This window comes from Salminus brasiliensis, chromosome 21, assembly GCF_030463535.1.
Source record: "Salminus brasiliensis chromosome 21, fSalBra1.hap2, whole genome shotgun sequence".
NCBI lineage: Eukaryota > Metazoa > Chordata > Actinopteri > Characiformes > Bryconidae > Salminus > Salminus brasiliensis.
Genome location: NC_132898.1, coordinates 6214506 through 6229565, shown reverse-complemented (window position 1 = coordinate 6229565; position 15060 = coordinate 6214506). Strand labels below are relative to the sequence as shown.

General features: G+C 41.7%; 2 protein-coding genes across 6 annotated transcripts in view; one reads left to right on the top strand and one right to left on the bottom strand.

The window, feature by feature from the left end:
• kcnab2a (potassium voltage-gated channel subfamily A regulatory beta subunit 2a) overlaps window positions 1-7009 on the top strand; it is a 113348-nt gene extending 106339 nt beyond the window's left edge. For all 5 annotated transcript variants that reach the window (XM_072666583.1, XM_072666585.1, XM_072666582.1 and 2 more), the window contains 2 exons: window positions 2090-2178; window positions 3263-7009. In XM_072666583.1, the coding sequence (XP_072522684.1) occupies window positions 2090-2178; window positions 3263-3352 (179 nt within the window). In that variant the 3' untranslated portion in view covers window positions 3353-7009. The remainder of the gene's footprint in view (window positions 1-2089; window positions 2179-3262) is intronic.
• Window positions 7010-8249: 1240 nt separating this feature from the next.
• megf6b (multiple EGF-like-domains 6b) overlaps window positions 8250-15060 on the bottom strand; it is an 83743-nt gene continuing 76932 nt past the window's right edge. The window contains exons 27-38 of the mRNA XM_072665862.1: window positions 14635-14763; window positions 14170-14298; window positions 12813-12941; window positions 12573-12704; window positions 12347-12475; window positions 11640-11768; window positions 11393-11521; window positions 11006-11134; window positions 10763-10891; window positions 9795-9923; window positions 9578-9706; window positions 8250-8597 (exon numbers count right to left, since the gene is read on the bottom strand). Of these exons, the coding sequence (XP_072521963.1) occupies window positions 8533-8597; window positions 9578-9706; window positions 9795-9923; window positions 10763-10891; window positions 11006-11134; window positions 11393-11521; window positions 11640-11768; window positions 12347-12475; window positions 12573-12704; window positions 12813-12941; window positions 14170-14298; window positions 14635-14763 (1487 nt within the window). The 3' untranslated portion in view covers window positions 8250-8532. The remainder of the gene's footprint in view (window positions 8598-9577; window positions 9707-9794; window positions 9924-10762; window positions 10892-11005; window positions 11135-11392; window positions 11522-11639; window positions 11769-12346; window positions 12476-12572; window positions 12705-12812; window positions 12942-14169; window positions 14299-14634; window positions 14764-15060) is intronic.

The window sequence follows — 15060 nt, the reverse complement described above, 5'->3', positions numbered from 1 at the left end:
GCTGGCACCATTGAGGAAATAAAGACTGGGTCATATTTACAGTTCATGTACATTAAGGCTGTCACCAGCCATTACATTTGTAATCAGTTAATCTACCGAATATTTTACTGATCCATTTAGTGATCAGGTTACCAAATCAGGGTTTAGTAATCATTAAAAAGGGCCTAAAGTGTAACAACCCATGCATAGCCTTTTAAAGATATTGTAGAGTAGATAAGGAAACATTTTAAAAGATTTAATAACAATATTAAAATGTTATTATAGAAATATAAAATATTAAAGAATAGTGCAATTTTCAAATGTCATCATGAAATTGTCAACAAAAAATAAGTTTCTTTCCTTCCAAAAAAGTTTACCCTTCTCTGACTTAACATTTAAAATAATATTTGAATTAATAATATATTATTCATGATTTTATTGCATATTACATAAATTATTTTTTATAATAAAATACTATACTTTTTTAGACATGGGAGCCCTATTTAAAGTAAAATGGGATGGGGTTGTATGTGACGGGATGTTAAATTCTATCCTAATATGGCAGCAGTTCTTCTTGTGGCCAAGTTCCTGACCTGGCATATATAATAATAGTGCATAAAAAAACCCTTGACTGCTGTCACCAGATAATTAAAGCAGTTCACTTGACCTGTCAGTGTTTTAATGTTATGGCTGATCAGTGGTACTGCAGGTAAGCCTAGGTGTCATGCCATCAGGGTAGGTAATAAATAAAATGATATAATTGGTTTTTGACCCATTTTAGATACAATCAGCTCTCTGTGTACAGAATACTAACATTCAAAATACTGATCTCAGAACAGTGAAAAAGGCATTTGCACCAGCACCCTTTTAAAACCTAGGCTTATTTTTGAGTAACAAATTTTAAGACCTGTAACTACTAAGTATTCTAAGTACTCAGTATGGCTATGAAGCTGGTATGTGACTCGTGTCATTTGAGGGTGAGGAATTGAAATACAGGCCAATACAGAGAGTTAAGAGGCTACACTGTTCAGTATGTGAGTATTTTTTCTTTTTGCTGCTGGTTATTTCAGACGCTAGGTTATGTAAAGAGGAGACTAGAATGAATTTATGTTTTGCTAATGTTGGATACAGCAGGCATCCTCTGCTCTTCACAGGAGTGAAGCCACAGTGGAACATTTTCTGTTTTTTTACAGACTTTAAAAGCCTTTTATTGTAGCATCAGTGTGAGAGGATGAGATGCTTCTGCAGTCTTGATGCGTGTGTGTGTATGTGTGTAGAGAATCAAAGGCGAGACACACCCTCTAACAGACTTTGCTGCGTTCCTCAGGGTCGTATTTGTAAGGAGTTCATATATTAGGGAATCTTGTTTCAGGGCATCGTCGCTGCACACCAGCTTAAGGGCGGATTAACGCTCTACTCCAACCAAATGGCCGCTCTTACTCTCCTGCACGCACAAAACACAGTAGTGCCTACACACAGTGTGGCAGAGCCACAGATGGCACAGGAACACACACAAACACGCACACGCACACTCTTCCTCTCTCTCAAGGAGTGAAATCCCCGCAGAGTTCCCTTCCAGTGTGTGTGGCTGAGGTGTTGCATGTGCCGTCTCTTGGGGGCTGTAGCAGTACATGGCTTCTCTCACCTCTTCTTCTCCGAACCTGTCCTCCAGTGCCATTTTCTCACCGAACGCTCCTTTCGCTTGCCTTCTTAGGCCAACACGCAAAAAATTAAGATATTTTTGTCTTCGTACTGTATACCCCGGTGCTGGGAGCCATGGTAACAGTGTGGTCTGGCAGCTGTTTTTTTCCCCTATGTGTGTTATGTGAGATGCCTCAGTGTGTGTAGGTGGGAGAAGTAGATACAGTATTTTTTTATTTTATTTTTTTAATTTTTAAAATGTTTTTAGTTCTTTTTTCCATGGTTTGCGCTTGTAGTGGATGGGTTGGGTGTGATCTGTCTTTAAACTGTAGTTTTATGAATATATATATATGTGTGTGTGTGTGTGTGTGTGTGTGGGAGTGAAAAGGTGGAGGCGTATTGTGTGTTTGCTGTATTGGTGATGCTGATGGTGCTGTATTGGGTGTGATTATGTACTGGTCCTCTGCAGCGTGGTGCCTAAGGAATGAAGGAGTCAGCTCTGTGCTCTTAGGAGCCTCCAACACTGATCAACTCATGGAGAATATAGGCGCAATACAGGTAAGGCCAAAACCTCAGGTGTTTGGGGATGCTGTCGAGAAAGCACAGTATGGGCAGTATATATGTTTCTGTATCTGTAACTCTGGTCGTTCTGTATGTGTATGTTTTAAGAATGAACTCCACTGGCCTCAGAATTCTGCCCATTGGCTGTCATGACCTCAATGATGTTTTGATGTCTTGCTACAGATTTGCAGTTGTATTTAGGTTTAGGATTAGTTGTGGTTAAAGTTAGGATCACAGACAGGTTTAGGTCTACACTCTTAAGGATAAAAGTGTTACAAAGGGTTTTTCTGGGTTAAGCCATAGAAGAACACTTTTTGGTTCCTAAAGACCCATTTTTGTAAAGCAGCTGTGAGCGTGAAGAACCTATACATCCACTTCTTTAAATCTTAAAAAAAAAAAAAAAGCCAGGTTCTTTATGGAACCAAAAGTGGGTTCTCTATGGCATCATTCAAAGACCCCTTTGTAAAACCTTTACATTCAAGAGTGTAGGCTGGAGCTTGAGGTTAGTGTGCCTTTTATGGTTATTTCATTCAGTATCAGTTAAAAGCAAGGTGTGCTTTAACAAAGTATCTACAGTGGACCATCAAAATAATGTTGCCAATCTCTATATTGGCTTACACACTCCCCCTAGTGGCTATTTTAGGGTCATTTAAACAGTGCATAGGACTATTTTGTTCTGCCACATTTGAGTATCTCCAATAGCCAAATGTTGAAATGATGGTTGAGGCCAGAATACATCTAATGCACTAACATTTTAGACACTTACATTTCTGTGCCACAAATCGCCAAAGTTTGACTAATTTAAAGTTTATAAAACACTCGTCGTCATTTGAAATAAAAACATGGAGTAAATCAGTTTTGCAGTTGGTTGCTCGCTGATGTGAAGCAACTTGGAATGCCACCAGTACAGTTTGGAGAATGGTACCAGTGTAAGGACAGACTTGTCAAGAGGCTGAAACCATTGTTAATTATAAATTCATTCTAAATTAATATGATTTATACAAAATGTGAAAAGGCAAAATCTGGTACCTGGTTTTGAATTTTAGCCTAACTAAAACTACCTGTACTGTCTCTCTCACAGGTCCTTCCGAAGTTATCCTCCTCCATCGTGCACGAAGTGGACAGCATACTGGGGAATAAACCCTACAGTAAAAAGGACTACCGTTCCTAGTGCGCGGGGGAGACCAGGGGCCATCCCGCACAGACCTTTGCCTGTTCCTCTGTTTGCTTGAGCTTTTACTGAATGAGTAAGCGGCGCATGAGACTGGCAGGCACCCCCGACCTTTGAGGGGGGAAGCCTTTTAGAAAAATACAGGGCAAGACAAATAAGAAAAAAAAACAATCAAAAGACAAAAAAAAAGAAGAGAACAAAAAAACCCATAGAGAGTAAGTGTTATTCACAGAGAAAAGGAACGAGCCTCACCTAACCGGTGGGAATATGAGCTCCTAGAGTAAAGTGTTATCCATTCAACACTGCAGAAAAAAAGTCATTTAAAAACAGAATTTAACAAAGAAAAAAGACAGAAAGAAAAAAAATAGCACACGCTTGCTTGGCTGTCGGAAATATTCCGTTTTCCTCTTCGCAGTTCAGTTTTTTTAATGATTTTAATTTTTGGGTTTTGATACTGAATGCATATTTGACAATATAGGTAATCAATTCAGACTCGTCACACATCTCCCATAGCCACTCACAAGGGTTCGCTTGTTTGTTTTTGCGGACATCGGTCACATCGTCAACAGTTTATCCCCGTATACCTTTCACTGTGTCGTCTGCGTCATGATTGCATGTGTCCCTTCGCAGATGAGCCAATCAGCACTTTAGGAGTACGTCTGAGGGAGTGGCTATGGGAGGCGCTGATGTTACACGTGAGGAGGGAAAAGAAATCAATATCGCCGTCCAGTGTTGCTTTTCCTTCTCTGGCACAGGGCATTGTCTTAGCGTCTGTTCCCTGCTGACTGGCCTACAGCACAGTTATGGCTCCAAAAGAGACCAGCGGGGCTTTTCCAGCAGGGCCGTAAGAGATAACTCGGCTAAACTGAGGCGTTGCTGCACAAACAGCTGTTGGACGTGTTAAAGTGGACAGCTGTAGCAGAAATTAAATATGCCTTGGATTTGCAGTTTCTGATGTAGTAATTTGACTAAATCCCCTGGACATTTTAACCTGAAAACTAGAAGAATCTATTTTCTGACAGTGTGCCGAAGTACAGAGGTCTGTAGCAACCCTGCAGTTAACGCCACCTGTGGCCTATTAGAGCACACACCGGTAAACTGGCGGATGATCCTAGCCAGTAAACGCATAGACTGTTCAATGGCATTAGCTTCCTGCCCCCCATAGGAGCATAGACTGGTTTGCGTCAGCAGCTCAGGGACTGGTACAGAATGTGTGTTTGCGAGTATGTCTGAGTGTGTGAATGCGCAATAGCGAGTGATAAGCTGAGCATGCGTCGTTGTAGTTGCGTGGCCAGGAGGCAGAACTCACTGTCTAAATGTCTCTCACTTCTGGACACTGGACATAACTGTTACGAACCAGTGACATTACATGTGGCTAAAGCCAAAGATATATCCCACCTCTGCCTGCGGCATTTCTCACTGCATCTCCAGCTCTATCTGGAGGTGAACAATATCATTAAGCAGCATGTATTTCCTGGCTTCTACCTGTGCTACACCATCTCTCCTTTCACTTGTATATTCTCTCTGGTGGAGCCGTCTAGCGATAGAAGTACATATTTACATAGTGCATCCTCTATGTTAGGAATGATGAGCAGTCATTAGATTGTTTTCTAAAGAGATGTTTATTAATCACATTATCTAGCAGACAACTGATTCAGATTTAGATCCAGATCTGATCCATGACCCTTGCACTTAATCTCTCTCAAACTCCGATCCGTAGCTTTGGTAAACACAAGGGAATTATTTGCATGAGGTCCATTTACTTCTAAAGCATGCTCTACCCTCAGCCATTACGGAACGAACACACTGTTACACTCGCAGGTCTGTATCGTCTTAGGGCGTTTATTTGGCTGACAGACCTGTACAGGTATCCCCACACAAAGGTCAAACAGCAATGAAACTGAAGTTATGAACGTGAAGTTAAGATGATGCTAATGGTTCAGGGAGTTCAGTCTGAAAAACCACAGGATAGTCTGTCGGATCATCAGTGGATGTGCCCGTTTCTCGGATTGCTTCATGGTTGTTCTAAGACAGACCACGTTTAGATGAACCTCCAGCGTGGAATTTTGCCGCGTTCCGTTTCACACATCAGTCAATAAACGGTCTGTTCAGCGCTTGTGCCGCAACCTTAGAAATCCGTTCTGTCCCCTTTGAAGGAGCTTTCATTGCTTCTCATATGAAACCAGTGCAGCTCTTCATATTCACATTCAGAACAGTTGCACTTTACCAGTTATTTCATCAGATCATTTGACCCCCTTTTTACAGTTGCTTTGTGTTTATTACCAAAAAAAGATGTTGGAGAGATTTCAAGCAAGCCAAACTGACTCAGTTCACTGGAGAAGATGCTCCAATACATGCCAGATTGAATCCACATTCAGTAAAGAGTAGAGCTGTTTGAAAAGCTATTAGTAAGAGTGTTAGGTTAGGTTACGATTTAGGCCTCATTTTTTAAAATGTCGGTTACCTTTAGTGAAGTCTCATTGTCAAAGACAGTGCGCATCACTGTGTGCTCTTTGCGGTAGGTACAGTTTACTACTGTTTGTAGCGACTGTATTTGAATTAGGAAAGCTTAAACGAAGTTATGGCAGCAAATGCTGAAGCGTAAAAAAAAGGGAAAAAGCTACAAAAAAAGACCAGATGTTTATGTGTCTGCTTTGGGTTAGCTCCTAAAGACAGTCTGCTGTTGTTTGTCTTGTTTATTAGTGCTTTTATGGCGTCGCCCTGTTTCTGTGTTAGAGGTTTTCTCAGGAAGGAAGGGCATTACTGTTTGTTGTCCACAGTGAGAAATTAGTTCAGCACTTAAGATGTTCGTAGTGAGCTAGAACTTACGTTTGGTCGTAAGTTAGGAACTACATTAGAAAACATATCAGTGTGAACTGGCTGCAAGGTGCATACCAATGGTACCAGCTTGCTGTTGACTTGTTCACAAGGCAAGTACAGTGCTAGTGTTCTCGTCTCCCAAAGCAGAAATGAGACCGGGCAGTATTTACCCACGACAGTACGTCAACGCAGGAGTTTTTTTATGTTCCATATACCAAGAGTGGTGTTTAAGAGACATTGGCTTTGTTTTTCATCCACCTCTAATGCTAATATTTATTACCTAATGCCACAGCAGTGTAACAGGAAAGGGGTACAGCACTGATTCCCTGAATATATCAATATATCAAATTAAGACTCTTATCAAAAATAAGAGTGCTTATTTCTAAGCATCATGCTTTATTTCCCAAGAGATTATTTTTTATGTTCAGTATTTTAGGAAAAGGGTGAGAAAATAATTTTATTTTTTTACCATTCTTCGTTGCCCTGATTTATAATGACATTGATGGTGGTCGTGGTGGTGATGATTATGATGATGACAACGAGGAGCAATTATTTGCACTGAATATGCATTTTGAAGAACTGTATAATGTAAACAATGGCAAGCTTACATTTCCACCCTGTGTGGAGAGATACTGTATGCTGAGACAGATATCTGTATATAGTTTGACCTTTGTACATATATACATATAAATGGTTGTGATCACTTTGGCCTTTTTTTTCTTCTTCTTTTTTATTTTCATTGACAGGCATTGCTAACTGCATTGTGCTTCAATCTGAATTTAGACATGTACAGCTTCAGTATCTATGAAATGGAGATTATAAAAATGATAAATCTGATATTTTTGTCTTCTTTTGTCTTTCGTCCAATTAAAAAAACTGATGAGTACAATGCTAAAAATCCAAACATATAAGGTTTCTAGTTTGTGTTTGTTTTCTTACTCCACAAATTCAAAGTGGCAAAAACAGAACCATTAAAACCCTTCCTATTAGGATATTTTACAAATTCACATCAATATAGAATTCACAAAAATGTACACGTCTACAACACAGAAATACATCAGGACTTTATACATATAGATTGAGCAGTGGACAATTGACTGCAAGGGTATTGCATTATTGAGTGATATCCCTGATAATCATCGTTCAGGAGGATAAATTATGATATAAATGTACTATCCCCCAATTGGTTGTAGAGAGCAGAGGGTAAAACAGCACCATGTTATTTAAGAAGGCACACAGAACAGACAGCAACTTAATAATGGCATTCACACAATAAAGGCCCACCCAAAATAGTGCAGCAGTATGAATTCTGTTAAAGCATAAAGTAGAAGAATTACTACGTCAGGTGTGAATGATGACACTGTGGTGTGGTGTTTTGGTTTGTGGTGTCGTGTTTAAACTCTTTAAAAACTTTCCAAAATAGCACCTTTACAGGAGAAGTGGGAAAAAACTGTGTAAAAACAATGTAAAAACGTTTAGTTCATGTCATTTTGGAGCATTTCTATTGGTCCACTCATCTTCGTCTGACACAATGTAAAGAAGAACTGCCAGATTCACATTGTGTCAAAAAGGAAGATACAAGGTTTTTCATGATGGCGATGCTTGTTTGCAGTATGTACAGTATTTACTCTCTACATTACCAGCTGACTTCTGTTGAATGCTGTGGATTTGAGCAACCTCACCATATAGACTTGGAGATAAACACTTAAACATAAATGCCCTGAAACAGCAGGATAACCCATAAACGCTGAAATACAATAACAGCTATAAATATGAGCACATGCCTGAAGAAACATCTGCATTCTAGGTGACCATATAAAAAGACCAGCAATGCTCTGCATCAAATTTCAGACTTACGAGAGCTGACCTGGAATCAATTATTGCTTCTTATGTACATCGTAATTGTAAATCCTGGAGTGTGCTCACTCACTTTGTCACCTAGTGGTCCAGGTCAGAGGTAAAGTGCTGTGGTGTCTTCTGAGGGCACCTTTTCAAACATGGGTCCATCTCTGACATCCGCCTTTAGGACTGGTCCTCATTTAATTGGATCGCTTCATAAGGTTGATAAACTGATGGGATGATCATCAGTACCTCACTGTTAGCTTTAATGTTCTTCTGCTCGAGGTCAACAAGAAACCAGCCAGCGGCTTCACCAGTGAGCCAAACAGTTTCTGCTTTCTTGATGCTACTCACTGTACACAAACATAATGACAACATAATGGGTTTGTCCTCCTCTGAGAGTTTACAGGTGTGTGTTCAGACACTGTTCTGTTCCCGTACAGCAGAAGCAGAAGTCTTATTAGGACCCCTTATTAGAGGACAGGTCAGTAGCTGCATGTGAGCTGATTAGAAGGAGAGACCTACAGTGAGGTGTGGTGTGGCTGGTCCTGTCTGCTGCTCCTGCTGGTGGATTGTGGAGGTCCACCTAGGAATGCAGGCACAATCAGTTAGAGGCACAATAACTACAGTCAAAGCACCTCAATCACACAACGTAACCATATCAATTCAAATAAACATTTTAATTGTCATTTTGCTTCTGCTTACAGCTCTCCTGCTCTTTTTACAATCTAGACATTTTTCATTGTCCAAAAAGACACTAATATTTTTTTCTATCATTTATTTATTATCTTAATTCATTTTTCTACCCAGTTTGGAAGACCAATTACCCAACACCTGTTCATGTGAACCCCCATCACTAGCAGTGCCCCTAAACAGTAGAAGGGAGGGGGGAGAATAGCACATGACTTCTCTGACACATGTAAAGCCAGCCACAGCCTCTTTTAGAACTGCTGCTGATGCAGCATCGCTAGGCAGTCTGTGCGCTCAGGGGAAAGCACGACTTCCCAGCTCCGATACAACAGCTAACAGACACCTGTGCTGACAGACATCACACTAGGCGTGGTGTACGGAGGAACTGTCATCAACCCACACCTGAGAGAGCAAGGCCAATTGTGTTCTCTCAGAGTCCGGCTGATGATTGCAAGCAGCATGACCTTATCAGAATCATCAGAATCAGAATCGGACTTTATTGGCCAAGTATGCTTACACATACAAGGAATTTGTTTTTGGTAACAGCAGCTCACAGTGCACGATAACTGACATTACAGAAATAACAAACACCTGGGATTCAAGCCAGCGATAAACCAACTAGTCGACTGTACCACTATAAAATGTTTTTAAAAACAAAATAAACCAATAAAGTTATTATAAATGTAATAACTTAATTAATAACTTTAATTTAATAAAATTAAAGTCAAGTAATTTATGAGTGAATTAAAATTAAAGTTAAAATAAAGTTCTTTGAAAAACGTTTTATTTCTTATGGAAGAGCCCTGTCATCAGTTCCTACAAGTCAGCCTAAACCAATACTGCGAAAAGAAACTACCCGAGTGTAGCCAACACTACCTTCCGTACACGTGAGCCCAATCCATCCATTCAGACAGGAGCAGCGTCCGTTTCGGCTGTCACAGTCTCCTCCATTCTCACACTCGCAGCTTAGCGCACAGTCTGGCCCGTACTGGTTCACTCTACAGTCTAACACACACCAGAAAATAACAGAAAAATGAAGATAAATGGGAGAACTTAGGAAACAGTGCAGTTCTCACTCTGTATATGAACTTACCACTGTCACACTTGATCCCAGTCTTTCCTGAGGAACACAGACACCTGCCACTCACTGGGTCGCACGGCGTACCCTCTGCACAGTCACATGACTTAGAACAGTTGAGACCAAACGTGCCCTGTTCACAATCTGAAAAAGACAGTCACTGAATTATTAAGGGATAAACTATACATCCTCTAAAGCAGGGCTGTCCAAAGTTGATAGCCCAACCACACTCTTCTCCTAATCAGAGACCAAACATAACTTAAATACTGGCTGTGCTTTTATGCTATAGTGTGCAACAACACCGCCTTCCTGTGGTCGAGTCCGCAGTCTGGCAAGCACACCACACTACACCAATAACAGTCCTTAGTTAAGACTCCTAACACCACACTGTCGTACCTGTGTAACATTCTAACATACAACAAAAATATTGGGACACCTAATTGTATTATAAATGGTTTATCCTGCTTTTGTTAGAGTAACTGTCTCTACTGTCCAGGAAAGACTTTGTACTAGATTTTAGAGAAGCACTGTTTTGAGGATTTGATTGCATTCAGTGGAGTGTTGGCAAGGTCAGGGTATTGGATAATCACCACCCCACCTCATCCACAACTACCAAACTCATCCCAGAAGTATTGGATGGAGCACCAACCATAATTCCAGAGAACACAGTTCCACTTCTCCAAAGCTCAACAATAGGGGCCTTTTTACCCCTCTAACCCATGCCTGGCATTAGGCATGGTGCCAACAGGTTCATGTTCATCTGCTCCAGAGAGTTCTATTGGTGGTACTTCTCTACAGTGAGCAATGGGTGCAACCTAAAGTAGCTGAATGCATTCATTAAAAGGGGTGAACACTGAGAGGTGAGGGGTAAACAAAAATAACCCCCTGAACAAAATCAAAACTTTTCACATCAGGTAAGCAGAACATTGTATAAATTTGATATTTTGTGTAAATTGCTCTTTCAAGACTTGTAGATGTGTTACCTCTCTCGCAGTGTGGTCCCTGGTACCCTGCAGGGCAGATGCAGTGGCCGGTGCTCGGGTGGCATTGAGCTCCATTCATACAGTCACAGTGCTGCTGACACTGAGGTCCATACAGACCTGCAGGACACACTGAAATACAAAAACACAACTTCCTGAAGAGAAAACTACTATGGAGGCGGATGATTAACATCATGCCTGAGGGACAGAAATGTGTGCGATAGAAAGAGAGAGAGAGAAACGCACCATGCTCACAGCGGTGTCCATAGTAGCCTGGTCCACACTGGCAGGTTCCTGTCACTCTATCACAAGTGCTGTTGTGCTGACACACACATTCTAGCATGCAGTTTGGACCATACCACCCCTCGGGGCACCCTGCCACACAAACACACACACACACACACAGGTTACAAAGACTTACACCAGCATTCCTCCTAATCCGGAAATAACCCAACACTTTTTCAGAGTTCTCCAAAAGTTGGAAATATGGAATGCAGCTGGTAGTTTTCTTCATTCTGAAAATAAAAACACCTTCTAGGAAGTTTGGAGAAGTTTAAAGTTTCTAATAAAATATGTGGCCAAAATTTGTGAACACAAAACAGCGTGGGAATAAAATCAATAATAACGACTGACCTTTCTCACATTGGAGTCCAGTAAAGCCCAGTCCACATGTGCAGTTCCCAGAGATAGAATCGCAGAGGCCTCTATTACTGCAGTTACAGCGCTGAGAACAGTCTGCACCGTACCAGCCTGGAGCACAGCCTGAGTTCATACACACACACAAACACAGTATCTCAGAGATAACCAGCAGCACAGCGCTATGTTTCATTTGATGTGTGGGGTTTCTATTGCTGTTGATTTCCCCTGTCATTCAACCAACCTTGACCACAGTCTTCTCCCTGGTGCCCAGGGGTGCACACACATCTCCCTGTGACTGGGTCTGGCCTTGCTCCATCACCACAGAGGGCCACACGAGCACAGTCTTGCCCATAACGGCCAGCTGAGCAGCCTGCAGATAAAGAAGTTAAATCTTTAAGTCAAGAAATGGGGTGTGCTGTTTACCCAGCATTCAGTGCGATGGCTACATTCAGTATACACTATATATTCAGGAGATATTGCAGAGTTATATATGGGTGATGATGACTAAGATTCCTCTGCTCTAAATGATCAGATCCTCAGGAGAAGAAAACAGCTCAACATTCAGCGGTCTAATGCGCTGCCGCTATGGCTGGGGAGTTGTGAGTTTGAATCCTGAGCCATGCCGCCCTGAGCCTGAAAAAGCACAAATTGCTGTGCTCTCTCTCTTTTTTCATTTTTTTTTTACCTAAAACATTAATTCCCTGACATGAAGATAATATAGTATAAAAGTTTGGGTGTTGCAGCCATTTTATTGGTTGGTTTAACATACCCCAGACGTACCAGCTTTATTGTAAACTGTTTGCAAGAATTTCTAATAGCTACTGCCGTCTCCATTTAGATGTTTTTGCGCTACACCTTACAATGCTGATGAGAGAGCAATGCACAATAAAAAAAGCAACATCTTTATTGATCACATATGATGTTTTTCTTAAAAACCAAAAGGCTTACTGATGTTGCATTGAGCTCCTATAAATCCAGGTGGACATTCACAGGCACCTGTGGTAGCCTGGCACACCCCTCCATTTAGACACTGGCACTGCCTCTCGCAATCTGGACCATAGCGCCCCCTCTCGCACTCTGGAAATGAAGCACATACAGAACAAAGACTCAACATTTCTTTAGAAACAAAAATAAATGTCATGTCCAGCCCAACCAAAAGTAATACAGGATTTACCAAGATCGCACTTTGCACCTCTGAATCCAGGAGCGCAGTAGCACTCTCCTGACACCGGGTGGCATAACTGATTCCTCTCAGAGCACTGGCACACCTGATTACAATTGAGTCCGTAGGTGCCAGGCAGACAGGCTGTTTCAGACATAAAATTGAAGAGTTGCTGTAAGAAAACGTCATTATAGCACAGTACAAAAAAATCAGTCGACTACAGCTCTTCATCAGAATCTTTAAAGCGCTCACTCTGTTCACAGCCGTGTCCTGTGTAGCCCGATGGACAGCCACACTCTCCGGTAATATGGTGACAGGATGTGCCCTGAGGGCAACTGCACAGCTCAGCACAATCCTTGCCATACATGCCAGGCAAACAGGCTGATGAGAAAAAGAAAATCGTATTAGCAACATTTTATTTATTTATTTGTGTCATTTTTGGGTACTCAAAGTCTGGATTTAAACATAAACATAATCTTGGGTTGACTAACGATCTCTCTCTTACAATTATGGTCATCATCACAACAAATTTCACTTAGTCTAGGAATGTGCTTATGAGTATATGAGTCTTTACCTTAGGCATAATCTGACAGTTGTTCAGTGTTCCTGTTCAAACTCTTCAGTGTCAACCTCTTTCATGCAAAAGGATGCTAGAGGATTTGTTTGCGTTTGGATATATAGAACTGTGTACTAAAACTGTACTATAGAGATATCTTAAATATATAGAGAGTCTTAACTATATATGATTATAGTTCATCGATCTGCTTATTGCTTAGGCAATAATATATACACTAAATGGACAAATGTATTGGGACACCTGCTCATTCATTGTTTATTCCGAAATCAACAGTATTAAAAAGAGTTTATCCTGCTTTTATTGGAATAGCTTTCTCTACTGCCCAGAGAAGAGAGCTTTCTACTAGACTTTGGAGGAGCATTGTTGTGAAGATTTGATTGCATTCAGCAACAAGAGCGTTAGTGAGGTCAGGATGTTGGATGACCACAACCCCACCTCGTCCCCCAACTCCCATCTCATCCCACAATTATTGGATGGAGCACCACCATCATTTCATAGAATACAGTCCCACTGCTCCACAGCTCAATGCTGGGGGCTTTATACCCCTCTAGCCCACGCCTGGCATTAGGCATGGAGCCAAGGTTCATGTTTATCTAGAGAGTCATATTCTATTGGCAATATTTCTTTACAGAGACTAGACAAGCTCTGCAACTTAAAGTAGCTGAATGCAGACAGTTTTGTGTTCAGTGTATTGGGTAACAATACAGCCATGTTAGTGACCCATACACACTATTGACAAACACACACATGCCCGGAGCGGAGGGCAGCCATTGCCGCGGCACCTGGGTCGCAGAGAGACTTAAGTGTTAAGGGCTTTGCTCATGGGCCCAACAGTGGCAGCTTGCAGAGTTCAGGTATCAAACCCACAACTCTGTCACCAATAGTTCGGTGCTCTAACCACTAAGCCAGTGCTGCACCACACCACGTGATTCAAATGTGAGTCACTCTGAAGAACGTCAGCTGAATGCCATCAGCTTAAATGTAAACATGTGAGGCTAGGCTGCAGATGGAGCTGTCAATGAATGGACTGACCTTTTTCACAGTGTACCCCTCTCCAACCAGGAGGACACATGCAAGTTCCAGAAATGTGATGACAGGGAGCGGCATGTTCACACCAACACTGCTCCTCACAGCTCACTCCGAACCGCCCGGGCACACATGCTAATAAGACAGAGGTTAAATGTTTGGTGTCCAAAGTTTGATTCATGCCTGCATGCCTTAATCATCAGTGTTTCAACACTGCATCAACACTGCAGTTTGCTACAAAAGCTCCAGCTCAGTGTGCCTGGAGGAGGCACCTGCATTGGGCAGCATCATGTTTAGTGATAAGGGAAGAGAGGCAGAACCATCCTACCCACTGATTTACACTCTCTTGGCATTACTGGGAATACAACTCACAAAGCTGCCGAGACAGTTGGACCGCTCATGACAGATGGTGAAGACATCTTTAAAAAAGAAGCATCTGACTGTAGTTTTAACAGCACATGGTGTTATTACCTTTCTCACAGTGCTCTCCAACCCAGCCTGGCCCACAAACACACTGTCCTGTCTGCCTGTCACACTGGCCTCCATTCTCGCACTCACACTTACGATGACAGTCTGTCCCAAAACGTCCTGCTGCGCACTCTGAAGACAAACAGAAATGTATAAAGAGTGGTCAGTGTATTATATTGACAACACACCACCACATATCCAAATGTTTAAGGACACCCCTTCTAATGAATGCTACTCTGAGCTGTGGAGCAGTGGAACTGTGTTCTCTGGATGGTGCTCCATTCAATACTTTTGGGATGAGCTGGGGAGTTGGGGATGATGAGGTGGGGTGGTGATCATCCAAAATCCTGACCTCACTAACGCTCTTGTTGCTGAATGCAATCAAATCTTCACAACAATGCTCCTCCAAAATTTAGTATTAAGCTCTCT